Genomic DNA, 27091 nt, shown 5'->3' on the forward strand with positions numbered 1-27091 from the left:
CTTTCCCAGTCAGTGGGACACATTGAGATGGGCAGTTGGAGAGACCCCCCTGGATCCTGGCACATCTGCTTGTCTCAATGTGCCTCATGACCAACGGAGCACTGTAGATGTCATTTCTTAGGACTCGTCTTCAGAAGCCTGGAAGCCTTCAGCTGGAGCTCTGTGTGACTTAAGAAGTGGTGGTGGTGGTGAGGAGGTCAGGTTTGATCATTGCTAACCATAAACATGAATCCCCAAAGTTCCAAGATTGCAAGTCTAGCTTATGATCTTCTTAATATTGAACAAGGTGCCATCTGTCCTTTTTCAAAAGCAGGATCAAACCTTCGGCAACCTTTGGTTTCGGATCATTACCCTGCTTCTATTTTGGTATTTCCAACAGTGTGGGTGACCCCAGACATAAAAATTTCCCTAGATTCACTGCACTTGTGTATGTCTGCTTTAGAATTTAAATGTTTCTTGTGGATGTCCTGGCTTGCTACAGAGCTGTTAACTGTGATTACTTCATTCAAGTGAAAGGGAAAGCCGCGCGCTGGAAGGTTTCAGTGGGGCTCAAGCATACACGGCATTTGCCCGTAAGGGAAGAGCCCACTGTATACTGTTTTGAGTTCATCAGGATGCATTTTTATTACTTTTCTCCAGGACTTTATTCTGGAACATTACAGTGAAGATGGCTCTGAATATGAAAATGAAATTGCTGATCTCATGGATTTACGACAAGTAAGTTCTATTTACTGAGAAAATACTGTATTTGGCTTTACATTTAATCTCATCCTGCCCTGATGGGCTAGAAAGGCCACTGGCTGAATTTAAGATTAGTCACATCCCATCCCCAAGCTACCCCACCAGATTGTTTATGAGGATAAAATTCACATATATTCCCTTCACACTGAGCTCTTTGGAGAAGGTTGGGATACAAATGGGATGTATAGGTAGTCTGATCCTGTCATGCATACTTAAAGATTTGCTTCAATATATCATGGTTAATGTACCTTTTATGTATTCTAAGGCTTGCCGAACTCCCAGCAGAGATGAATCTGGCGTCGAATTGTTGATAAGCTACTTTGTTCAGCTTGGCTTTCTAGAAAACCGGTTTTTTTCACCTAGCAGAAACCTGGGAATTTTATTTACCTGGTAAGAGCATTTTCCCCTATACAATAAAAATAAAATAGAACGTTGTCGAACTAACAGTTAATTCATACCCTCTGTGTGTAGAGCTTTACAGGGTAAGTTTGAAATTTGACCTGGTAGATTGTAGCCTTGTGTTTCAGATGAAAAATAAAACTTGCTTTTTGCCCACAAAAGCTCTTAGGATCCAGTCAAGCATTGCAGTGACTGGTGTTAAGTTTTCTAAAAGAGCAAGAAGAAATGTGCATTCTAGTTCACATAGGTCAGAAGTTTAATATGTGTTCTGTGCCTTAGACTGTGAACGTTGATTATTTTTAGCTGAAGCATGGAAGCTTCTATCACCAAGTCCGTGCAAATTTGATGTTGGCTAGATTTGATGTTAGCAGCTAAGTTGGAGCAAATCTCAAGATTGTGGGCCCTTTCTCTCAATTGCCTCTTTTCTGCTTATCGTGGGTGCATCTCCCCACTTAACTGTGTAGTACACATTATGGGAGCATTCACACTTATGTTTTTGTCCCGAGGAGATCCGATCTCCGCGATGACACAATGCCAAATCAGTGTTCCCACCACAGTTTACGTACCCAAACCTCTCCGTGGCATTTAAACCCTGGTCAACATTCACACACACACCTGGTCAATTAAAAATGGAGGCCTCCCCATTTCTGGAAATGATCCCATGTGATCTGGATCTATTCGGTAGCGTACTCAAGCTACCAAAGCTCCGGATCACTCCAGACCTTTATTATTATTAAAAGACGCAGTAAGAGACCCAGTGGCGAATACACTGGGTTAAGTGGGTTTCTCTGTCTCACCGTCCTGCAAACACAACACTGGGTGCATTAGGGATCATTGTGAATGTCGCAGAAATAACCCAGTTTCAAACCGGATTTTTTCCGTTGTGAATGGGGCCTATATCAAGTGTAGTTGCGGCTCTTCGGGGTTCCTTCTAAATAAGCATTGAAAACCACATTCAGGACCATACCTGTAAAACTTGTCTTAACCATGATGTTACCTGCTTTCCAGGTGGGGTGGGATTCTTACAGAGGTGACAGACTGGAGGGGGGTATGCTAATCTGGAACCTCCTTTCATTCTCATAAATGCTATTAAAGTAATTGGTCAACATTATTATCGGCACTAGCAGACTGCGTTTGATGGTATAGATATGATTTGGAAATATCAAGAATCCATGACTTTGAAACTACAGTTTATTACAATGCTTGAGTTTATATTATCAAATGGATTATAGTCTGTAAATTACTTCCAAGCCAGGATTCAATTACCTATGTTTGAAGACAGTTTTCAGACAGGTTTGCGCAAAGTGTGGTGTTAGATCTAAATTGATAAACTGTGGTTTGGGACATGGCTCCACTTTAACTACCCCTGTTTTGAATGGCATCCAGGAACCATCAAACCATGGTGTAGTTTGTGTACGTCTGCCAATTGTCTAAGCAAAAATGATCTAAGCTGTAGTTTCATTACCAATTAAGGGTTTCTATCATGCTTAAAATTTGTTGTAGTGTTCCTTCTGGTTGTTTTCTGATTTATGGTGATCAGAAACTCTGTGGATCTACCACAGGGTTTCCTTGGCAAGACTTATTTGAAGGGAATTTGTTTTTGCTTCCTGTGAAGATGAGAGAGTGTGACTTGCCCAAGGCCAGCCAATGGGTTCCATATTTGAGAGGGATTTGAACCCTGGTTTCCAGAGTCATAGTCCAACACTCAAACCACTACATGAAGCTGGCTCTCTCTTGTTGGAACTAACCTGTCACAAATAGTATTATGATTTACCTTGTCTCTTTATCTGCTGTTCATTAATTTCTATTTTTGCTTTTGTTTTTGATACAGGTATGACTCCTTCACAGGTGTCCCTGTCTGCCAGAAGAATTTGTTGCTTGAAAAAGCCAGTATTTTATTTAATATCGGAGCTCTCTACACACAAATTGGTGCAAGGTGCAATCGGCAGACACCAGCTGGGCTTCAAAAGGCAATCGATGCTTTTCAGAAAGCTGCAGGTAGGAAAGAACTGTGGGTTGTTGCCCGTAAGAAGTTTAGACAGTGATTCATTTCAGTCCCTTCTCTTTCGCTTGCTTGTCTCCCTTCCATAGAGGGGAATATACATTTCACATGGCCTTCTTGGCTTAATTTATCATGTTTGGAAACACATGGGAGGCAGGATTAAAATCCCTTGGGGTTATTAACAGGATCTGAGACAAATTAAATTAAGATATTTCTTTTTACAGTGAGTGTTAACTGGTGGTTCCACACTCTTCAAATCTAGGGCTGCACCTGAATGGCGCATTGAATCAAGGCAAAGTGAATGCCATGGTTAATGATTAAAGAGAAGTTGTCAGAATGAAATCTAGGTGACTTTAGCCCATTATTAACTGGTTTTCAATCCTCACAATTGTAGTCTTTTAAAATTTGGCTTGTTTGTGTTTTGTGTGTGTGTGTTATGTGCTCTTATTGCTCCAAGGCAACTTCAGTAACATGGTGTCAGTTAGAATATAATTTATTGCAGCTCACATTCTGAAACATTCTTTATTTTTAATCCACTTTATCTTAAATGCATTAATAATAATCTGTGCTCCTTCCACATTTGCTGGGATTAGGGACATAGCTGTGTGAAAATGGAAAAACTGCAAATAAAAAAACACTGTTTTCTTTACCTGAGAAATCACTTTTCTAGGAATTTTGAGGTCCTCCAGTATAAATGTATGGTCAACATCCACCAGAAGTGTTCTCTCTAGGAATCTCTAGGTGATCTGGTGCAACTTCTGGCTAATGTTGTATTGTATTCGTGTTGTAATCTGCCTTGATTCCCTTGGGAAAAGGTGGAATAACAACAACAGCAACAACAACAACTATTATTAATGTTGTTGTTGTTGTTGTTGTTGTTGTTGTTGTTGTTGGCCATAGAGTCGTGCTGGAAGACCTAGAGGTTTCTAGAGAGAACATATTAACCAAATCCACAAATAATCAGAACCACAAAAGTGAGATCTGCAAATGCGGAGGGCTGACTGTACTATTGTTGTAATTCTGTGTATGGACAGATTCTGTCCATCATTTAATAACTTAATCTGTATAACTTGTATAAAAGTCAAAATTCTGCACCAAGAAAGAGCTAGATTCTGGGAATGTGTACAGATCCAGCTGTGTTGTTTCTATGACTTGCATCTTCACAGCTGTCTGAGTCTGCTTCTCTAGATAAAAGTATTTAGTTGTGACTATGAATGATGTCGTATCACCACCAACGCAATATTGTTCATTCCATACGCGTAGTTCTTTGTGGACAGAGTGGAGATTGTTGCCATGGTTTTCAACCATAAACAACCTGATATTGAGAGACAAAAGTCATGAGAGAAGTACATACAGCAATAAGGCAAACTAAACTGAGATGTGTTTTTGCGGACTTTTGGAGTGCCACGTATGTGGAATGTTAAGAAATGGAAGATTTGGCAGAGTTTTATCTAAAGTTCATGACTTTTTTCTGAGAAGCCATTTGTCTTTAATGTTAGTTACAGTGGGGTTTTCCCCATCTGTTAAAGACAATAGACCTTTATTTCAATAGACCCAATATTTCCCCCTACCACAAAGAAATTAATTTAAAAGCAGCAAATGCAGCCTACCCTGAATATTGGCAATGCAGTTGGAGATGCACCAAGACCCACCATCCATGCAACAAAACCTTTGCAGTAATAGTGGGGCAATTAAAATTTGCAGGTAAAACTTGCTAGTAAACCTGACTAACCCGTTGGATGTGTTTCATTTGCTGAGATTAGGCTTTCAGCTCCAGCAATTATTACTTAGTGCTTATGCTACAATCAATGTTTGTTTTAATATTCCAAAAGTTGGTTAGGTTTGGAACTGGATGCTGTCTACATTGCTTCTGTTAATTTTACGGTTCTGCCTCACATCCTTTTGTGACACAGCTGAGCTTCAGGCTTCCTTCTGGATGGTTTTCTTAACCAGTGTACACAGCTGCTCAGAGGTGTCTTTTCCGTTACATATTCCCCAGTGTCCCTTCTCTTTTGCTTTCCTCTCCATGATCCTTTGTAAAAGGCTCCAATACAAACACTTTCCTTCTTCTGTATTTCAGGTGTTCTAAATTATCTAAAAGAGACTTTTACTCACACGCCAAGTTATGACATGAGTCCTGCAATGCTAAGTGTGCTGGTCAAAATGATGCTTGCTCAGGCTCAGGAGTGCCTCTTTGAACAGATCTGCCTTCCAGGAATACGGAATGAATTCTTCACCCTAGTGAAAATGTCCCAGGAAGTTGCAAAGGTAGGCTGCGAGGTTTAAAAGTTTACACCTGTCTATCGGCCGTATGTACTTTCTGACACTATGGGATGACTTTCCTGCACAAAGCAGCCTTTCTAGAGTAATAATGGAAGAGAAGAGGAACACATGGCTTTTCAGAGAGTGTTTGGCTGCAACAGTGGCTATGAGAGTTGCATCATCCTTTAATATTGGCGATGGGAGTTGTAGTCAAACAGCATCAAGAGGGCCACATGTTCCCTGCCCTAGTCTACATGGGACTAGTGGATGTCATCCAGTGATGTTCTTGAGTATGTGGAAAGTGTTTGCCTTTGGATAAGGAGAGTATGTCATTTCTGTTCATCCCCACTTGAGCTGTAGCCCTTGATATACCACATCCCATGCGCATGGATCACCTGATTTCTCAAGAACTGCTTTGTGGAAAACACTACACTGCTTGTGCTTCTCTGGAGCCAATTTTGCTACAACAATGAGAATTTGAATGCTGCTTTTCTTTATCAAATGAAACAGTAATCTTAGCATATCAGCTATTTAAATTCTACACAGATATGGTAAAAGTGCTGCCTAATTATCTTGTTGAAAATACATATATGTTTCCTGGTTTATAACATCTACAGTCTTCTTGGTGTACACATTACTTGAACTGTTTATGAATGACTGAGGTTTTAATAGTTGGATCTTGTGCTTTGTTTCTAGGTTGGAGAAACCTACATGCTTGTCAATGTAGCAATGAATCAAGCACCAGTCAAGGAGAATATCCCTTACTCTTGGTCAAAACTGGCTCAAGTCAAATCAGATCACTTCAGAGCTTTAGCACATTATTTTGTTGCAACTATTTTGAGTGACCACCAGCGTAAGCATTATTTTGAATTCATTTCTTTATTTGTCTAATCCAGGGGTAGGTAACATATGCCCTATCCCAGCCATTTTTGCAGCCCACTGTTGCCATCATTGATGTTGGCTGTGCAGTGGCACATTGTCACACTAGCATAAGGTTGGACCTTGTTTTAGAGGAGAAGTTGAGCCATTGGAAAGTGTGATTTGCTCAAAAAGGGAGCCAGATTTCCACGACTCTCTATTTGCTTACTACAGTTTTATTAGCCTTAAATGTTTGGAGAGGAAATATTTTAATAGACTGAGCCAAGCAACCTTAATGAACAGGCTTGCAGTATGAATCATCCAATATAATCTAGATAGCAATCCTCTAAGAAAACCGGTTTAGGAAGATGGTGGGTAGTAGTTCAGGCCACACCTTCACTCTATAGCAGGCCTTAAGGCACACAATCCAGACAGGAATTGAAAGTAAACAGTCATTTATTCCCCTCTCCTTCATTTGTGTTTATTTTCACCTTGGCAGTACATCAAAATGATGACGAAGACCAACAGGAAAAAGCTTTGTCTCAGCTGTATGACCACATGCCAGAAGGGTTGACACCCCTAGCTGTTTTAAAAGATAGAGTCCAGCGGAAACAACTAGGTAAGGACAAACTCGTCTTTCTTGGCTCAGATCAAACATGATGCCAAATCCTAACTCTTGATTTACAACAGAGGTGCTTCATCCATGGTGCTTTGAATGTTTTGGACTACCATGCCTGCCCACTGTCCTTTACCACTGCATATGCTGGATAAAATATTTTGGGAGGATAGAGCTCCTCACACCTGGCTTCAAAGCCAAACCATGATCTTTGTTTCGGCACAGACAGTTCACCTTCTCACTCTAGGGACTTGTGCACATGTATATGTGTGTGTGTGCCTTCAAGTTGCCTATTAACTTATGGTGACCCTATGGATTTTGTAGGGTTTTCTTAGGCAAGTAATACTCAGAGGTGGTTTTGCCAGTTCCTTCCTCTGAAATATAGCCTATAGCAGTTAGTATTCATTGGTGGTGACCCATCGAAGTAGTACCCCGGGCTAGCCCTGCTTGCTTTCTGACATCAGCAGGAATATGGTGCCTTTAGGGTATTTAGAGGCCATCCCATTTCTGGCTGCTTTACAAATGCAGGGGCAATTGGAGGGGGAGAACTAATTTGTTTTCCATGACTGGTAATAGGGGAAAAGCTTACAGGCTCTGGCTGCTTTGTGAACAAATTTTTCCATGAAAATCCTGTGATAAGGTTGCCATAAGTCAGAAATAACTTGAAGGCATACAATAAACCTTCTCAGTGTCATTATAAGCTCTGTTCACAAATACTTGAAAGATCACAGTTCTCCACAGAACCAATGGCACCCCAGGGTTGGTGTCAGCCAGTGCAGTAACTCATAGTATCACTCACTCTCAATGATGTCCTCCCATTTCACACCACACAGAATCCTTAGTAATGCTGTTTTGCGCTAATGTTACTTGCAAACCATAAATTCCCACGTGCCACTGAATGTAATGCTAATAGTTGTGAAATAAAAAAGGACTAGCAAAATGAAAATGTTATCTTCAAATTACAATATCATGTGCACCACCTAAATGTATTTACAGATGCATAGTGAAGATTTGGTTAAAATGTGATGTTTTAAAATAATATTTTAAAACAATATTTTTAAAAAAACTGCAACAAAATTTGATTTTTTTTAAAAAAATTACAATTTTGAATTTTTAAAATTTTAATTTTTAAAAATTCTGGAGCCTCTCCTTTTTCCTCCCATTATTCCTTAAAGCATTTTAAAAGAAAGCAGATGAATGCCACTGCCCTTTTTTGCCAAAAGGTAGGTATTTGAGGAACAGTGGTGTCACCCCCACTTACGGTGTCACCTGGTGCGGTGTGCACCCCCCCAGTGACACCACTGCATAGACCTGCATATGGATACACATATGCCTCTTGTACAAATCTTGGGCAGGTTGCTATAGATTGTGGAGCTGAGTGTTTGATCATTTATGCCTGTGAAAGGAATTACTTTGTGAATGCTTGCTATATAACGAGCCAAATCTTGATTGATTCAAATAACATGACAAATTGGGAGAAGACCTGTCAAGGCAGCAGTCCTGTTTATGGACCTCCTCTTTGTGCTTCTTTAGGAAAAGCTCATTTGAAGAAAGCCATTGTTCACCATGAAGAAGCCTTAAGGGTTTGTAGTGTATGCCAAAAGCTCCGGAATATCGAGGTTCTCCAGGAAATTCTCTCAGTCGCACACAAGCGATCCCTTCTCAAATATTCACAGCAAGAACTGGAAGATGACTTCTTGAGTTTGATGCCAGCTCCCGATATCCTTTGTAAGTAAACTTCTTACTGGGATACTATGACTCAGCTGGTGTTCTGAGCCAGTCTCCCAATAGATATTGAGATATTAGAATCCATATAGGGTTAACATCTAAATGACAGCTATTAGCATGAAAAAGAAGACATGGCTTATGCACCTTTAATAGTTGAGGAGAAGAGGAAATTTTAGAAGATACAGCTTATCTTGCATTCAACTCCTGCTGAAATTCCCCCTACCACACAATTGTTAAAAGTACATTTGCCCTGCTTTCTTTTTCATGTGGCTGCTATTATTATTATTATTATTATTATTATTATTATTATTATTATTATTATTATTATTATTTATATAGCACTGTAGATTTACATGAGGCTACCTCATCTGAATTATTAGTCAGTATACTGTAGTGGTTTTCCTTGAGGACTCAGATTGAAGAAATCCAGATTGAAATTCTTTGGCCAGCCATGAACCTCCATAAGTGAATTTAGTTGAGTTTTATTTCCCCAGCCTATCCTACTTTTCAGGATTGTTGTGGAGACGAAATGGAGAGAGGGGGAGAGAATGCTGTACAGTATGTTGCTTTGAGAAACTTAGAGGGAGCATGAGGATTTTTAAAAAAAACCTTTTTGTTTGGTTTTCTTTATAGCTAAGACAGACCATAAAGTAGAGGTCATTGCTCCCCAGTTCTCCAAGGTGAAAGTCAAAGACTTCTTTGAGAGGCTGGTATGTATGGAACAATATTGCCTGCTTAATGTTTGCTTGTGTGTGCCGTTTTGTTGCTTTGCTGCTAATGAGTGTGAATTCTTTCTCCTATTAGAGGGAAAATTAACTGCAAGCTCTGAAAGCAATAGGCAATCCCGAGAAATGTTAATATCTCATTAAGGAAGGATTTTTCAAATGCGTTTACATCCTTTGCTTGCGCTCATTCCATAGTCTGTGTAAACATTAGCCCAGTATTAAGATGTGTGTCCGCTTATCCCACATTAGAGCTATACATAAACATACGAAGACCTTGGTGTTTATCACACTATGCTCTTACAGAGGTACTATTCCAGTGTGACTCCTCTAGCTGCCTCCTGTTGCATGCTGGGATTGGCAGTTTTAAGGAGGGGTATTTAGAATTCTCAGGCAGAGAAGTTCAGCTCCTTAAAACTGCCAATCCCAGCATGCAACAGGAGGCTGCTAGAGGAGTCACACTGGAATAGTAGCTCTTTAAGAGCATAGTGTGATAAACATCCTTGTCTAGATCTCTGGCTAGTTCTGATAATGCTTATTCTAAAGTAGGTTGAGTCACATACAAGAGTCCTGTTTTCAAAGGTATATCCCATATTTGGCGACTTCAGTTTCATCCCATATTGGAGTGTAGGGGATCCTGTATTTTTGAGGGCATGCCAGCCATGCTCCCACCAGATTTCCCTCCAAGCTTTTAGCATGTACACAGCAATGAGGCCTCACATACCACAAGTCAGAGATCTGTTTGCTGAGATTGTGGCTGGCATGACACCACTTTCCATCCTGTCTGTCTAACTGAACTGACACTGAGCTGCCGAATAAATTAGAGAGCAATAAATGAACTAATAAACAAATGGTTTCATCTCACAATGACTGGCTTGCCATTGCAAGTTTTGCATCAGTGTTTGGTTTCCTGTGAGATCTGAGATCCACCTTTTGCAAGATTTCAAGCAACTTTTTATTCTGTAGTCGAAGGCTTTCATGGCTGGCATCCGTAGTTTTTTGTAGGTTTGGGGGGCTATGTGGCCATGTTCTAGAAGAGTTTGTTCCTGATGTTTCGCCAGCATCTGTGGCTGGCATCTTCAGAGAATGCTGGCATGGAAGTGAGTGGTGTGTGTGTGTGTATACACACATACACATACTGTGTGACCTTGGGTTGGGGGAGTTGGTGGGCTCCCTAATTTCTTCCATGGCACCAAGAAAATACCAAGAAACATTACTGTCTGTTTCCGTTCTTTCCAGGAGAACCTCTTGAACCCTAATATGCCCTTAAAGTTAGCAAAATTTGGCTACCAGTCCTGAAAAACCCTAAACCCAAGACCCAACAAATGAAAATGAAAATGACCCAGGGTCAGGGGTATTCCCAGCAGACAATGGATCTCTAATTAAACAGACACAAATCCTCTTTGCATATCCTCCCATCCTGGGGCCTTGCCATTCATCAACAGAACAATACACAGATTAACAAGGAAATCACTCCTGCCAACCCAGGGTCACACAGCATATATATATACCCCACTCTTGCCCCCCCCCCAACGCAAACTCTACTGAGTGTGAGTGTGAACACCACGAAAATAACCTGCTTTCACACCGGCTTATTTTCATAGTGTGAATGGAGTCTTGGTGTGTTTTGTTTTGTGATTTGGTCATTGGAAAGTAAACGTGAGCTTTATTTGCAAGTCTCATTTTTGGAGTGTGAGGAAACACTGTTGTGAGAGGGAAAACATACCTTCTAGTTTGACATTCACAACATATGCTTATTTAGATTTTACTGCTTGGGTGCTGAATCCTAGACAATTTTGCTGGTACTGCTGAATTCTCTCTTTCTGTCTTTCTCACACACCAAAGTGTATATCCTAACTTTCTTTCATCATGGGACCCAAAGTGGCTTGCAATATAGATTAAAATGAAATGCAGCTAAAACTCTAGTAATAAGTTAAAAAACAAACAAACTAGCTTATTAAAATGTAAATTTATCAGTAATTTAAAACTGAATAGAGAGCCATGGAGCAGTGTTTTCCATGATTTTAGCAATAGAGCTACTAGCCATGGTGGGACCAATAGAAAGTGGTGGGACCTCTGCCAAAGATCTAAAGACTTGGGTGTGCTCATATAGGGAAATAAGGTATTTCAGATAGGCTGTGCCTTATCTGAAACAGGACATTTTTAAACAAGGCAAAAAGAGTTGCTTTTGGGTGAGAGAGAATTTTTATGATTTGATTTAAGATTTGCAGATGATGGAGAGAACAATTTAACGTATTGTTCTGTGTATCTCAGGGCCCACTTGCAGTGTTTTCAGCAAAGCAGAGGTGGACTGCTCCTCGCACAGTTCGTTTCAGTTGTGAAGCTGGGAACCTGGGATTTACCCTGAAAGGAGGCCCGCCTGTTCACGTTTACTGTCTCAATCCAGTTTCTCCCGCAGCAGTAAGGAGAAGTCTCATATAAATTGCTTTCTTTTGTTTTGCATGGCTCTGCCGTAAAGCTTAGCTGTATGCTGTGACCTTCCAATTTTTTCCCCCAAAGGGTAAAATGAATATTTCAGTGCATTTTTCAGTGTTAAATATTAACAAAAGTAGCACACCAGCACAGGGCAGGAAAAAATGTATTTGAAATAAAAATGGGGTTAGTGCTGCAGACTCCAAATTCCTCTGTTGGTTTAGGAGGGCTTTTTGTCCCACAGTTTTAACTTCCATCCATGGGTTTGTTTGTTTTTTAGTTGTAAATTTAACTGAACTCTGACCCTCCATTACGAAATACACTGTAAATATTTCTTGGATTTCTCCTAGCTTTCTGGAATGGTATAATTCAAAGGCAGTGCATGGCATAATGAGTTCTGTGAAAGCTTGCCTTATTTATATTTTGTAGACAATGCAAGTGCAGCAGGGAATCTCATTTTCTAACCTCTAATTGGAGTATGGTTCCTTGCTTTTGTGGTTCTGTTCAAATGATCCTCCAGACCATGGATCAGAAATGAGCCATTGAGCCATGCCTCTCATCTTCTTGTATGGAGATTAACATCCAGATTGCAGTTTAGTGCTAAACAGAGTTGTTAGAGAATACCTTTATTAAGACTACTGAAACAAACCTTTGAGTTTTCCAGAACTCTTCATTTAGGAAGGACAAAAATCAGGGGATAAGGAAGCAATAAAAGCCCAAAATTAGACCAGGTTCATTGGCTATGGCTCAGTGAAGAGATTTTCAACATATCAGTTTTCAGCTTGCTGGGAGGCACAATTGATAATTTCTGTCTTCACAAACTAAACCTGGCTGAGACCCAGATTACTGGTTACTCCATTTTTCAAAGCTCCTAACTCCTCAGCAGGCTTAGAGCAGATGCATAGAGTATATGGTGATAGCTTGTTTGTTATGAAAGCACAAATAACAAACCATGATTAAGTTACCCTTCAAACAAGGATCAGAAACCATTGTTCAATTTCTGATTTTGATTTATAGAGGAAGCATCAGTCATGGTTCTGCCATCTCATCCTTCTCAGAAAACCATGGTTAGGGCTAAACTTAAATAGCAAAGCTGTCCGAGAAAGGAAGCAGAGAGTGCTGTAGCTCATCTTCTGTATTGGTTTGGAAAGTTATTGTAAACTAATCCTGTGTCTGCTGCTGCTTTGGCAGCTTCAAGTAGCATGTTGAACATGGTGTTTTCACATTTGCATCTTCTGCCTGTTTGTAATATATGTGTGAAAGAAGGTGTACCTTCCCACTTCTATACTATTGTTTTACCCAGCAGTAGGAATAGAGGGAAAGGAGGACTTTTCATGCCTCCATGTACTTTGAGGTTGACTGCTTGCAAGAGTGAGCGTAGAAAGAAGCTGGGAATACAGGGGCCAGAGTTGGCACCATTTTCAAATGCCTCCTCTGTCTTGGAGCTGGCAAAACAACAGGCATTGTGTCGCTGGGCTGGGCATTGAAAGTCTGAAATTGGAGCATGACGGGGGGGGGGGATAAAAAGATATAAAAAAGAATAACTGGTTAGAAGAAAGAAAATCTTGAGTTTGAAAATGATGGGCAGGTTATACAAAGTGTGGTATCCACTATTACTTGCCTTTTACGAAAGTGGGAAAGGACGAACATGCCTGCAGTGCCTGTGATAGAGGAAAACATTTCATTTTCTGCACCATTTCAGCTGACCCTAAGGTGCACCCAATCGTTTTAAGTTGGCAGGTCTGAAAGAAGGAGACTGCCTTGTTGCTGTTGAAGGCACGGATTGCAAATGGCTGGGAGTAAGTGAGGTCTTGGAAAAATTCCGAAACCTGGAAGAACAGAAGACTGAGATTCAGGTGATCAGCTGCCAAGATACTACAGCTTCTATGGTAAGTAAAGGGAGACAATAGTTTGTGCAAGTCTCAACAGGATATAGTTAAAGAAATTAGCCAGGCTCTAATCTTAATTAATTTAAAACTTTTTTAAAGTCATAATTCTGTATGCATTTATGTGGGAATCAGTGGGGCTAGACAAAGTAACTTTGCTTATTAGCTATTAAAACTGAGATGTTGTTGTTGTTGTTCATCTAATAAGGAACTCCTAATACTGAACAGCAGGATTTTATTCTTATTTTTAATAATTTATTTTGCTGGGGTGGGGGAAATTGCAGTTGGCAAAGTACTATCTTATTGGTACATTCTGCTCATCTCTTCCCTTCCCCTGCTCTTGTATTTGGTTCTGGAAGTTGTAAATGAATCTGTGGCCTGTTACAGACTGCCAAAATAAAGCTGCTTCGGGTCTCTTTGGAGGTATGCTATTTAAATGATGCATGGGTTCTAAGAGTCCGGAGGTTGTGCCAAAGCCACACTCCATTCCTAAGCACTGGAGTGCAGCTTTGGTGCAGCTTCCGGATTCTTAGGATGCATGCATCATTTAAATAGCATACCTCCAAAGAGACCCGAAGCAGCTTTATTTTGGCAGTCTGTAACAGGCCATTGTTAACAAAACTTACCAGTGTGAATTTCTCAGTTCTGAACACTTACAAAGAAGAGGGAGGAAGCAAAAGTTTCAATTTTCTCCTCCATACTTACTGCACAATGATAATTATTTTTTCCAAAGTTGATGGTAGCAATCATTCCAGCTATGTTTTGGAGGGATTTCACTCAGTGCAAAGAGGCCTTTTTGAGAAACATGGAGTACTAGACAAACAACTTTACTAAGTTCTTCCCTTATGAGCCTTCTCTGTCCCTAATAATAAGCAAAATTATTGGAGGTCTGTGCTAATAATAAGCAAAATTATTGGCCTGTGCACAAGAGGGAAGATAATTGCCGCAGAAGAATGGTGAAGTCTGTCTCAGAAAACGATTCACACACTGTGTTGTTGTCTTCCAAATGTTGTTGACCCATCATGGATGACTGATTTAATTCTTTTTTTAATGCTCTCTCGCCTCCCCCACCCTTCTCCTGCAGCATAACAAGTGCGCCACTTATTCCGTGGGCATGCAGAAAACATACTCTCTGATCTGTTTGGCCGGGGAAGAAGAAAAAAGTGATAAGGCCAAGAAAACAGCTCCAAAGCTCTCCTTTTTAAGCTGGGGGATGAAGAATAGGCCGAAAGCAGCTAGTACACTCTGTCTTCCTTCCGTTGTAGCTGGAAGTTCCACAACTAAGAAGAAACTCACATCTCCTTTCACGCTTATGAGTACGGACAGCTCATTGTACTAGAACTTCAAAAGGAGGTTTTCTTTCATCTGGAAATGATGTGTGCCATAAAACTGAAACTTAAGTCTTGTAAATCTTGAAGGCCTGTGGTTTTAGAATATGGCCAGTTCGGATCTGACCTGTGTTACTTTTATACTTAAAATGTCTTATGCTTTGTCTACTGACTAAGTGAGACATCATTGCAATGATTTCAGGAGTCACGTTGTTTTGTCATCCGGAAAACTACATGGATCTTGTTTGCTACCAGACTCCTTCAAAGTGTCTCTGTGGGGCTCTGTCCTAAGTACTATATATTTTTTTAAAAAGCTATTTATAGCAAGTAATGTGTGCTATACTACTGCAAAAACTATGAAGGATTGTTTATCATTGTGTTGCTGACAAGCTGCAATTTTAAATGAAGGTGGAATGAATATCCTGTTTTATCCTTGCAGGAACAGGAGAATTATTTGCTGAGGTGGCACAGCATTCCCCTGTTGCTTATTATGTTGGTCATGGTTACACTTAAGTCCAGAAATGTTAGGAGAAATCAGTACAGAAGGGATTAATTACCTGGTGAGAATTAAACCCATTTTGCTAAACTCAAATTAAGCTGCCTTTTAGAGGCTTTTGGTGGGGCAGAGGACTTGTACTGAATTAACCTCTCATTGAAAAACACCATAATGTCACTTTGGTTTCCCTTTATCCATTATTACCTGTCAGCGGGACTAGCTTTTTGTGATCTGGTCTTGCAGCACTGCTGTAACACTTAACAGTCCCAGGTGTCAATGTTTGTGGGCAAAGCCCCCTTGACTGGCTCCATCAAGGCTTGGCATCTACAGGGAGCAACCTGAGCGCTTTGCTTTTTCTGGCGAGGCCCACTCCTCCTCCAAATAGCACTGAGCAGTTGCCATTTTAAATTTTGCACTATGCTGTGTTTTGGGCATTGTGGGAAATCAAAATGGCACGCCACCAGCTATGTTCTCCTGGTGAGCTCACACCTTGCATTCACTCTTTAACATTTACAGCCGTCTGGGATCAGCCTGCAACAAAGCAGCTTCCATGGTGCTGCTGTAATGTGCAGAGTAGGGCTGGGGAAGTTGTAGTCCTGCAACAGCAAATTTCATTAAACTCTAGTTTTCATCAACCCTAGCCAACTTAATATTGATGGGAATAGTAATTCATCAGCATATGAAAGACTGGAGGTTCTCAACCTGGTGTAGAAGGTAACATGGTTTAAAGATGTTCCCACTGACCTGCTGCTATTACTAGTCCAGATATTTCAGAATTAAGCTTTGTCTCGTGTACATTCTTCAATCTGGTTCTTTATATCTGTGAAGACAAATGGCCTAGAGAGCTGGGCATATTTAGCTTGGGGGAAGAAAAGACTCAGAGGTGATACAACATACATATTTAAATACCTGAAGAAATGCCATATAGAAGATGGAGCAAGTTTTTTTTTTCTTTTTAAAATTACAAGAGATTCCACTCAAATGTGAAGAACAACTTGCTGGCAGGAAGAGTTGTCTGATGGTGGAAAGGTCTGCCTTGTAGACTCTCCTTTGGAGAGCTTTAAACATGTACTTGGCCATTGCCATCCCTCCCAGTGCTACGATTCTGTGAAACAATAATTATTACCAAGATGGCAATTGTGGTGCATTTTAAAGCTAAAAATGTCACACGTTGCTACACCGCAACCTAGATAGTAGAGAAGGAGGTAGAAACAGAACAACTGCTTTCTGGCCCAGATCAAACTCCCAACGCCTGCCAAGTTTCACTTTAAAATAGGTCTATAATTTAGTAACAGCTTAAAGGACTGCCATCATCTGAGGTTTTCTGAAGCATTGGTATGCCTGAAGTGCTGTTCCAAAGAGCTTGCAATGTCACAAGCTACGCCTTGGGATACATTTAGGAACTGTCCCATTGGTAATGTGATTTTTCTGTACATTTGTTTCGTTTCAAGTTGCTGGTTGCTAACACAGTAGTGTTAGGCTGAAATATTGTCTACAGGGTAGATCTCACACTGTTTGATAGTCAAAACATTTTGAATAGATGAAATCCTAACTCCCATTTGAATTTATGGGGGTGGGATGGGGAGAAGAAATCTCCCTTGGCCTGCAGTGGAATTGGGATAGGCCTCAGTGGAAAGATTTTGGGATTTTGTTCATTTGAAAGCCTGGTTTATTAAACTTTGTATGAACTCACAGGTTTTTTTTTTTAGCTTTTGTGTTCCTACATGGTATAAATATATACATTTAAAAACATATTTAAGAATAAGTTGTACAGAGGACTTCTGGGCAAGAAGCATTTCTCTTCTACTGCAGTTACAGATGGGATGAAACAGTGCAACTTTCCTTGACTGTTGACGTTTGTTTAAAATGCAGACGCAAACCAATTTGCTTCATAACTGCCCTCCTGTGAAAGGAAAACATAAATAGCTGCTGCTCTTTATCTATTATTGTTCTTGTTGTGCAATATTTGAACTGATGCTCAGAGCTGATCCTGGCACATAATAAACCATACGTAACAAGTCATTCAGAAATCTTGTGGTAATTTTAATCTGTGTATCATCAGTGGGGTTAGATTGTTAACAGTGTCTGATATTTTGCATTTTAAGGTTTATATTCCACTTTTTGGCTGCCAAGGTCCTCTAAAGGAATCTGCAACATTTAAAATTTGTTAACTGATTCTTACTGACAAATAAGTAAGAATAAGGTACAGATCTGTGGCCTTCCAGTGGATGATGAACATCACTCACCATTTGGCCAGGCTGGCCAGTGTTTATGGAAACAGAAGTTCAACAACACCTGGAGACCCACAGGTTGCTTGCCTCATTTCATCCTATAGCCAAGAGATGAATGTTTTCCCCCTCAAATGTTTTGGACTACAACTTCCATAATCCTTTATCATCAGTCATGCTGATTTGGATTTCTGGGAGTTGCAGGCCAAAGTTCCCCTAGTCCTGCTGTTGCCTTCAAGACTGAGATAAATGGGCTTAAAGAACAGGCACTTTCTTATACATCTCCTCCAAGACTGGTTACCCCCATAAGAGCCCTTATGAGCCTATTTTATACCAGATTAAACAGTGCACAGTTTGGTATGGCATCTATTCTGCCAAAAATCCAGGAAAGCTGCTGCCAACCAGAGATCTTTCTGATACCAACTATTTGACTTCAAGGCCATGAAAAATTTACTTTTTTTGGACTACAACTTCTACTAGTCACTAGTCCCTAATTTTGCCAACCTAGCAGTTGGAAAGATCCTCTAGTGTAAAGATATATCATTAAGTACTAAAGTTAGGATTGTCCATGCCATTGCATTTTTAATTTCTATGTATGGTTGTGAAAGCTGGACAGTGAAGAAAGCTGACAGGAAGAATATCAACCCATGTGGTGCTGAAGGAGAGGTCTACAGCTACTGCAGAATGCTAAAAAGACTGATGAATGCATCCTAAAACAAACCAAGTCCAAACTCTCCCTAGAAGCCAAGATGACAAAACGGAGACTGCTGAATTTTCACCATATCATGAGAAGACATAACTCGCTAGAAAAGACAATAATGCTTGGTAAAGTAGAAAGCAGTAGGAAAAGAGGAATACCGCATTACAGAAGGATAGTCTAAATCAAGAAGGCCATGGCGCTGAGTCCGCAAGACCTGAGCAGGTCTGTTGAGAGATCGGTGACTTGGTTTCTCATCCATAGGGTCACCATAAGTCAAAGTTGACTTGATGGCAGTTAACAACAACAAATGAATTTGTTGTTTGCAAAAAGAGCTGTGTGACCATTTCACATATGCTGGTAAAGACAGACAGATTAGAAGATAAGTCGATAACTTCATTAGCAGTAAACGGCCCTTGCTCTTAATTACTCATATTCCCGGTTTACTTAATCTATTGGAACAGGCCAGCCCTTTAAAATAATTAATGGGCATAGCACTTGAAGTGGTAAATGAAGACACTGAAATATATACAAGGGGCAGCAAAACCAAATAGACGCAACATTAGAAAAGATGCTCCAGAGGGAAGGTGCATGGAAAGCTTACCATAAATTCAATCAAATAATGCCACAGTAGATACAGCTTATTTTGCTGTTGCAAGAAACCTTATTGCCGGTTGCAGTCTAATGAGCAGAAACTTGGCTGTAGTATCTCTTATGTAATAGAGTGATCTGGAATAAACAAAACTACCCTCCCGTTGTGCACAGAAATACTGATCCTTCACTTTATTTGATTGTGAGTGATTTTGCACGACTCCCTGTGATTCACAGAGGAAAGTCTGTCCACAGAGCTCACCCCCTTGCAGAAAACACCTCCCTCCCTCAAGGCTCTCAACAGCGAAGGGAAGGGCATTTCAAAAGAAGACATGGATTTACTGGATTCCAAGCTTTCGTTCTTCTGATGTCTGGAAAAAAAATGCACCCCAGCCCTGTAAACAGTGTAATTGTCTCCAGAGTTGGGAAAAGCAGACTTTGTGTAAATCTAGTCCAGAATGACCAACCAAAGGTTCAGATGAGATGGAGGTTGTCTTCTCTTGTTTCTGCCTTTGTTTACAAAGTCAATGAGTGGGAACCATTTGTCTATGGAAGTTCCTGATTTTGGTTGTCCTGAGTAACTTGCCATTCGGTCAGACAGTTTTTCAAGTAACCATAGGGCCCATACCCTTTCCCACCACATATCTAAAGATTCCTCCCCTGCTTTCAACAGTCAGTTAACAACTACAAAAATGGGTTCGTGAAAGGGCAAATGTTTCAGGAGGTTGCAGTATTTGTTGCAGTTTTCTTTTTTTTAAATATCCAAACAATGTTTCGTGGTCCTGTACTACATTTTGGCAATTCCCAACACCAGCTGCAACATTTTATTCCCACCCTCATATGAGTTTCTTTTTAATTCTGAGACAAATATGAGGGGGGAGAAATGTATATTCTTTTCTCTATTTAATTTTTTGCTTCGTGTTATAAATGCTGGTATTGCTTTAGTACATCTGTGAAATGGCTCTTTTACACTATAACTCTAGGGGAGAAATTAGGAAGGTGGGGATAGGAAAATTATAGGACCATCTGAGCAAACCATCAACCTCTTTTAATAAAAAGGCTCCTAATATAGATCAAGAAATCACTACAAACAGCTCCCCAAAAGAATGGCATGAACAAACACAAAGGTGACAACAACTGGCAAAATCTACGAAGTTAAAACCATGAGAACCCAAGTGCCTTTAGATGGCTTTGGAAAAAGACCTACAAGTTTACTTCCATTATCCTTAATGAGAGGCGAAATGTAGCAGAAACAAAAAAGTGAAAGAGATCAGGGAATGCAGAAAGACAAAAGATACTACCATTGTGGCCACCGCATGCCTATGTGACAGATTCTCCCTTCCCCTGGAGTGTAGGATGCCATTGTTAGCAAAAGGCAGAAAAACTCCACTCTGCCACTTGTGTAGTAACCCTGGGAAACTATCAAAGCGGGAGAAAGAGAGCCGTCCCTCGCCCCTCAAGTATTCTCAGTTATGGAAGACAAATTTGCAGAAATACATATTCCATTTTTCTGCACCCCTGGACATTTTGCAACGTTATGTTTGCAAAATATACATTCACACTCCAAAGGTTATTCAGTCAACATTCAGAAGATTCAAAGTCCTCTGGCACCTTGGCCAACATATTAGTCATGCCTCAAGCATTTGACGTTTGGAGCCTAGTTCCCCAAATCTAAAATGTAACATCCTCTTCATATCCATCAGCCTGGACAGTTGAGAAAATACTTTGTGGCTGATCTATGACCTACATCACCATCCCTTTGTAAACATAGACCTTTAGTTGCCAAGAAACTCTACCTGCAGCAATCTCTTTTTTCTAAGTGATGACCACAACTGAACCACTATGGAGAAGTACGTATGCCTGAGGGGATCTTTTATCTTGCATAGGAAACAAGACTGCCTGAATGATTTTATCCTTCATGACTCATGAAAAGCCAAAGTTGGGAGGGGAAGAATTTCAGTCATTTGTACTGAATGTCCTTTTTATGCATGCATACCTTGGTTTCTCTCTTTTTTTAACTTTAAGAGTATTTTTAAACACCTAGATAATTTCCTAGTGTATGTACATTTCACTGGTATCTCTAAGATGTTGCCAAACTCTAGCTCCAAATACATTCAGCTATCATATTCTAATGTCTGGAAGCCCACAGCTCTCCATCCCTATGCTCTGCTATCGAGGGTTAGGTTTAGAAGCACCTAGTGCTAGCACTAGAACACCAGAGGTGGGAGCAACATCTGTGTAAAGTTTTAGAACTCATTTGGCATTGTGCCCAAAGATCATAAAAGATTTAATAGTTATTTTATTATATGTAGAACAGAGAACATGAACAGCACATTACATAACTTCATAAGACAATAAAGGGTTTTGCCATGAGGGTTTTGAACTAACACTCAGTTTTAGGGGACACACAAAGGGAGAGTATATTAGATGAATGGGCACAAATGTGTTGAGGCTTTCACTTAAATGAAGTGCATCCAAAGGTGTTAAATGATGAACAATTTTATTCACATCAGAATCTGAGGCCTTTCCAGGTTATTTTATTCCAAAGGACCACAAAACAGTGACATGCACCAATTTTTAGACTGCAGTTCTATGAAAACTTTTCTGATGGTCAGCCCAACTTTCATCATAATTCTTCCATGTAGTAAAATGCAAAGAAGGCTGATGTATCACTTTCACTTCCCCGTAAAGTGTGTACAGTATGTTTCTTACCTGAGAAGGTCAGGTTATAACCTTTGAACTCCAAAAATGCATGACTGTGCTGGAAGTCATACAGAATGCTTCTGGCAAGCAAGGAAGTCTGAATCATACATGCCAATACTCCTCCTACGCATGTTGGTTGGGCAGCTCTCAGGGCATCCTGTGAGACTATGCTTTGCAGGTTCTACTCAAACAGCAGGTTTTCTTGTACATCACCTGAAACAATACGATTTACATAAAGCTAAAGGCTGGCTGTATGGATCAGGCAGCAATGAATAAGAAAAGTTGATGTGAGAGCAATGGGTAAGGATTTGCTCCCCAGCTCTGAAAAAAAAAAATGATTCATGCTTTCGGTTTCAAGAGGCCATTTCAGAGAATTGATTCATTCAGGCAAATCTGATCAAAACTAAATGAAAGCAGGAGTCATCATATGGTGAATCAGTCAAGTTATCCAAAGAAATTGTAACTACACTTATCCACAATTCACTTGCATCTATTGGAGAGAATGGTCATTTGGCCAATGACTTTAATACAGAAATAAGGAAACATTGTCCCTTTAGATGCTTTAGGCATGCTCCCAGAAGTCTCAGCCAGTATGGCAAATGATGACGAATTATGGGGTTCTTTTTCAGGGGATGGATGCTATAACCAATTCTCTTTAGAGATGTGCAACAATTATTTTTCAGTATTATCCATGAAAGGACTACCACGTAGTTTTCCCCAATGGTAGTAAATCCAGTTTCAAATCAATGTCAAGTCTGCACAGAACGAATATAGACACAGTGAAAAAGGCAGAGCTTATTTTGCTCATCAGCTGTAACTGGAGATCCTCCGCAGGTGTTTTGTAAGAAATCCAATTATGTTTGGAAAAGGAATCAATTAAGAAATCATCTGGGTGGTACCCTTTCCAAGATGCTTGTCTCTGATGCCAATAAAATGAGATTACTTTGTTTGTGTGAAGAAGGCATGGATTTGTTGAGCTAGAGACTGACCAACTACCCCTTCAAGCTCTGGAACAGATGCATTACAGAGCAGATGGAGGTTTCCAAAATGTTGCAGAAGAAGCAGAGCTTTTGTTTTTCCAACTCCTGGAATCTGCTGAACTGTTTGGAACACAGATGCCTCTAAGAGCTTGGGAGGTTTCTTCGTAAGGAAAAGGTTGCTGGATCTATCTTTCATTTGTTCACACAGCTGAAACAAAAAACAAAATGTAGTCTGAGCACCCTCTTGTGGCTCACAGTACTAATGATCTCATTGGGTTACAAGGATACTCTTTTAACAGTTACCTTGCTAGATCAAACTGGGGTCTATCTCCATGGCTAGCTGTATAAACAAACAGACCAACTCAGCAGACAGCAGTTCTATCTCTCTGAGTATTATCTACATTAGAAAAAGAATATGGGACCTCCAGATATTTCTAGACTCCGATGCCCATCTACACCAGACAGTGTAGCCAATGGTCAAGCCAGTGTACTTCCACTTCTTCTAGAAAGTGGGAGATTCCTACCTGCAGCTCTCTACAACTTCAGACAGCCGTCTTTTTTGTATGGGACTTCTGGCATGCAAAACAGATGCCCTACCACTAATCTATAGACTTTGCTCGCCCACTCTTGCTTGCCTGCCTTTCTCCCGGCATTTATTTATTATGTATTTATTTGATTTGTATCCAACCTTTCTCCCAAATAGGACTCAAAACAGCTTGCTATTCATTTCATTCCACGCCCAAGTCCTTCAAGATCCCACCAAACCACACAAATTTTGATCAATAGTCATTTTAGCAGTGCAGACAGCTTGAGAAGTTACTTACTAGTTGGATAATAAGTTGTGCTGCTTCTCCCTGGTTGGCTACTGGTAGTAATGTCATTCCGAGTTCTAGGACGACAAATTTCTGCACTGCTGGGAAGTACTGATCACTTATTGGAGTTTTTTCAACTATAACAATTCCTTGAAGATTGAAAGCCTTGAACAATGAAGACAAATCAACAGGAATAAATGGTGCCTCTTGAAACAGATACTTTCCCTACATCCTTATCTCTTTGTAGAAGATTGAGGGGAAGTTTTCAAAGTTTAAGATCACTGTGACAAACTGCTGAGCCTAGGTTTACATCGGACAATAGATGCTTATTATATGTGTTAACTTTCTTATTTATTACCAGTTTTGTAAATGGGAAACGATTGTCACTGTTAATATCCCATCTTTGTAAGCATACTGTATATACCTGAATGTATAAGATTAAAGTCCTTGCATCTAAGGAAATAGACTATAATCTAGAAAATCTCATAGCATAATAAACCTATTTATCTTTCATGCTCCATGGCTCTTTCCTGGATATTTTTGCCTTTCTTGTTAATATTTATATAATCCATAACATGCATGGTTCTTTGCAGAATACAAAGGAATGGGTCTTTTATTTCTGAACTGTCGTAAAATAACTTCACACCATACTTACATTTCTAAAACAAGCAAGTCTTCTTTTGAAGCCATTCCCTGCTACAAGGTCTGCTTCAGAAATATAGAGGACACAGGATCTGTTTGAAAGATGGAAGTCCACAACTCCCAAGCCATCTTCCAAAATGAGCTTAACCTTCCCTTCAAACACGAGGACCAAGAAGATTTTATTAATAGCAGAACTATAGCAAGCAACATACTGTAATATGAATTTAAGTAAAATGTCATCTAATGGCTAAATATTTGTTCGAAAGGAATCTCAACTATTTTAATATATTTCCAAGTATATTTTCTAAGAGCCACACTGCTGCGAAGGCACATAAATAGGACCGTACACAAATCAACTTCACTTATATGTAACTTTAAAACATCCCAAAGGTTCCAGATATAGTACTGTACCAAATGTGGCTTTGTTTCCTAACTGGATTGGAACAAAAGGTACTAACAAGGACCAAAGATCATCCCCCCGAAGCATCAAACTAGCAGCTTATTTCATCTGTAGTACAGAAATGTTGCATCTTCAGATATGTACTTTCCTCATTCATATATTTACCTTGAATGCCCTGGGCAATCTGTGAGCCTTTCCATTTCTCACTGCCAATTATATGCCCATAAGGGACATTTACAGATCCTGTACGGACAGCGGTGGTTTTGCTTGCCATGGCCGAAGCCTTCACTTCCAGAACAAGACCCACACTATCCAAGTGAAAAAGAAGGAAAACCATTATTACACCCAGTATCATTTTGGGGTACTAATATTTTGTTATATTATACAGTCATCCCTCTAAGTCCGCGGACTTGAAATCCACGGACTTGGAAATCTGCGGAAGGGTGACCGCCAAACCCCAATGGGACAGGAGCTCATGCCGTGCTCCCCGCATGCATGCAAGCACCCCATTCAAGCCTATGGGGCTTGAATATGCGCATGTTTCAGGACTCGCGGGTGTGTGTGTCCGGAACGGATCCCCGCGAGTTCCAAGGGACAACTGTAATAGCAGTGACAGAGAAGCCAGAGCATGAATCTGAAGATTTTGCAGAAGAGCCCTCCCTCCTTGGCATTGGTCATCATCGGCCTGGGAGGGAATGAAAAGGCAGGCCCAACGCCATTAAGGCTAGCCAGAGGAAGAGGAAGGTCCTCCCTCCAGTCCATCTGCCTTGGTCCAGGCCTCAGAGGGAGAGAAGAACCGCTGGACTCAATCCCCTTTCCCACCTCCATCCCCATCTTCTTTTGTGCCGTGTCTTTTTAGATTGTAAGCCTGAGTCTGAATAACTATCTGTCAGCCGCTCTGAGAGCCTTTAGGGCTGAAGAGCCGGGTATAAATTCCGCAAACAAGCAAACAATCTGGACAGGACAAGTGAACTTCTCTGGGCATATAGCTAGGCGTTTAGGGGCCCTATGTTTTTTCGCACGCTCCCAAGTCCTACCGCCATTTACGCGGGGCGTGCATAGATGATGTGCCAAATGGCGCAGTGCATAAGGGACGTCACAGCGCTGCTCCAGGGCGCTTGGTGGACAAAGGAGCCGCGTCTCTTTGGGGGCCACGGGGCCCCAGCACTCTTAATTCTTTTCTGGCTCAAGGCTATGGAATTCTGGGAGTTGGAGTTCGTTGTGGGGCCCAGAGCGGAGAGACAACAAGTTAAAGCTGTCTCAACCTGGATTATTTCTGAGGTGTGTTTTGGATCTGAGGCTGACTCAATGCTAGGGAATTCTGGGAACTGTAGTTCTGTGAGACATTCAGCCTTCTCTGTCAGATGGCTCTGGATGCCACAATAAAACTACAATTCCCAGGATTCCCTGGCACTGAGCCAGAGCAGTTAAAGCAGCCTCAAGCTCAACGTCAAGGAGCAAATGTCCCTGGGAAAACAAAGATAGAACCTACCTCACCCACCTTTAAGCAGAGACCTGCGCGCGCTCTAGGGCCGCCGGCCAATCACAACGCAGCTCTCCAGTCTCGCTGGCGAATGAAGAGAAAGGGGGCGGGGCTTACCATTAATAACCTGAGCGCGCGCCCTCTGCTAGCCGACCAATCACAACAACGCAGGACCTCCAGCCTCGTTGGCGAATGAAAGGAGGGAGGGGAAAGGGGCGTGGCTTCCGAGGAACGACCTGCGCGCGGCGACCAATCACGACGCAGGCAGGGGATAAGGGGCGTGGCTTACTTAACGGCTGCAAGGAGGACTCAGTAAAGCGAGCGGCGATTGGAGGAAGCGACTGAGGGTTAACCAATTGGGAAGTGGGTTGTTGCGGTGCGGTTGCTAAGGGGAAGCGTCTGTGTTTTGTCTGCTGGGAAGGAGTGAGTGAGGCGGGGAGCTGTGGGGAGCGAAGCCTCCCTCGGCGCTGGGCTCCTGCCTTCCTCCTCCGCTGCCATGGCGTCTTACTTCATGCAAGGCCGCAAGGGCCAGTTTGTGAGTATTCATCCCGGGAAGTCCTTTGAAAGGAGGAGGAGGAGGAGGAGGAGGAGGAGATCTGGAAGCATAGAGTTGGAAGAGGCCCCAAAGGGCCACCCAGCCCAACCCCTTTATTCCGCCATGCAGGAACTCTCCGTCAAAGCAGCCCCCAAAATGGCCACCCAGCCTCTGTCCAAAGGCCTCCAAAGGAGGAGACTCCTCCACTCTCTGAGTGCCTTCCCTGATTCCCCTCTTTGGATCTGCCTTTGGTTCTATGTCCAAATCCCTCTGGGATCCTGGTTTATGATAACGCATTAGTTGTCTTTAGAAGACAGTTAGGTTTGGGAAGGCAGCCCTCAGAATCCTCCTTGCAGCAAGGCAGCCTTGGAGGACTATCTGATCTTAGGCAAGGCTTGACTGCATTTTGATGCATGGAATCCTAGAGTTGGAAGAGGCCCCAAGAAGGGCCCTGATCCAGTCCAAATCCAATCTGCCATGCAGGAACTCTCAGTCAAAGCATCCCCATTGACAGATGGCCATCCAGCCTCATGTTTAAAGACTCCACTA

At 41.2% G+C, this 27091-nt stretch overlaps 3 protein-coding genes across 9 annotated transcripts in view; 2 read left to right on the forward strand and 1 right to left on the reverse strand.

Moving 5' to 3' along the window:
• The window catches only part of RHPN2 (rhophilin Rho GTPase binding protein 2), a 34980-nt gene extending 17487 nt beyond the window's left edge, over positions 1 to 17493 (forward strand). The window contains exons 5-15 of one of the 3 annotated variants that reach the window (XM_042438064.1): positions 640 to 717; positions 1007 to 1131; positions 2972 to 3138; positions 5223 to 5410; positions 6101 to 6257; positions 6762 to 6881; positions 8412 to 8606; positions 9240 to 9316; positions 11603 to 11749; positions 13495 to 13650; positions 14732 to 17493. In XM_042438064.1, coding sequence (XP_042293998.1) covers positions 640 to 717; positions 1007 to 1131; positions 2972 to 3138; positions 5223 to 5410; positions 6101 to 6257; positions 6762 to 6881; positions 8412 to 8606; positions 9240 to 9316; positions 11603 to 11749; positions 13495 to 13650; positions 14732 to 14986 — 1665 coding nt within the window. In that variant the 3' untranslated portion in view covers positions 14987 to 17493. Of the gene's footprint in view, positions 1 to 639; positions 718 to 1006; positions 1132 to 2971; positions 3139 to 5222; positions 5411 to 6100; positions 6258 to 6761; positions 6882 to 8411; positions 8607 to 9239; positions 9317 to 11602; positions 11750 to 13463; positions 13651 to 14731 lie in introns of those variants that run through there. The other 2 variants (XM_042438069.1, XM_042438068.1) reach the window with 2 other exon arrangements.
• Positions 17494 to 21320: 3827 nt separating this feature from the next.
• FAAP24 (FA core complex associated protein 24) lies at positions 21321 to 26121 on the reverse strand. Of its 3 annotated transcripts, none has more exons than XM_042438138.1 (5): positions 26026 to 26121; positions 24690 to 24832; positions 24138 to 24277; positions 23495 to 23647; positions 21321 to 22878 (listed from the first exon to the last, which is right to left on the reverse strand). In XM_042438138.1, the coding sequence occupies exons 2-5, from the start codon at positions 24796 to 24798 to the stop codon at positions 22630 to 22632; spliced, it is 651 nt and encodes a 216-aa protein (XP_042294072.1). In that variant the 5' UTR covers positions 24799 to 24832; positions 26026 to 26121; the 3' UTR covers positions 21321 to 22629. The 3 variants fall into 3 exon arrangements, with proteins under 3 accessions (XP_042294072.1, XP_042294071.1, XP_042294074.1); XM_042438137.1 differs by having other exon boundaries at positions 26017 to 26086; XM_042438140.1 differs by lacking the exon at positions 26026 to 26121 and adding an exon at positions 25790 to 25829.
• A 278-nt stretch (positions 26122 to 26399) lies between these two features.
• Positions 26400 to 27091, forward strand: part of CEP89 (centrosomal protein 89) — a 34248-nt gene continuing 33556 nt past the window's right edge. For 2 of the 3 annotated variants that reach the window (XM_042437469.1, XM_042437470.1), the window contains exon 1: positions 26400 to 26542. In XM_042437469.1, coding sequence (XP_042293403.1) covers positions 26504 to 26542 — 39 coding nt within the window. In that variant the 5' untranslated portion in view covers positions 26400 to 26503. The remainder of the gene's footprint in view (positions 26543 to 27091) is intronic. The other variant, XM_042437471.1, reaches the window with a different exon arrangement.

The sequence above is a fragment of the Sceloporus undulatus genome, chromosome 8 (assembly GCF_019175285.1).
Source record: "Sceloporus undulatus isolate JIND9_A2432 ecotype Alabama chromosome 8, SceUnd_v1.1, whole genome shotgun sequence".
Taxonomy (NCBI): domain Eukaryota; kingdom Metazoa; phylum Chordata; class Lepidosauria; order Squamata; family Phrynosomatidae; genus Sceloporus; species Sceloporus undulatus.

What these genes read in the sequence shown, in the direction of transcription:
- FAAP24 (XM_042438138.1), bottom strand. Translation starts at nt 24,798, where the DNA reads ATGGCAAGCAAAACCACCGCTGTCCGTACAGGATCTGTAAATGTCCCT. An exon ending in GACTTGCTTGTTTTAGAAAT is followed by an intron (nt 23,648 to 24,137) that starts GTAAGTATGGTG and finishes TCATTGTTCAAG; the next exon opens with GCTTTCAATCTTCAAGGAAT. An exon ending in CACAACTTATTATCCAACTA is followed by an intron (nt 22,879 to 23,494) that starts GTAAGTAACTTC and finishes TTTTTGTTTCAG; the next exon opens with CTGTGTGAACAAATGAAAGA.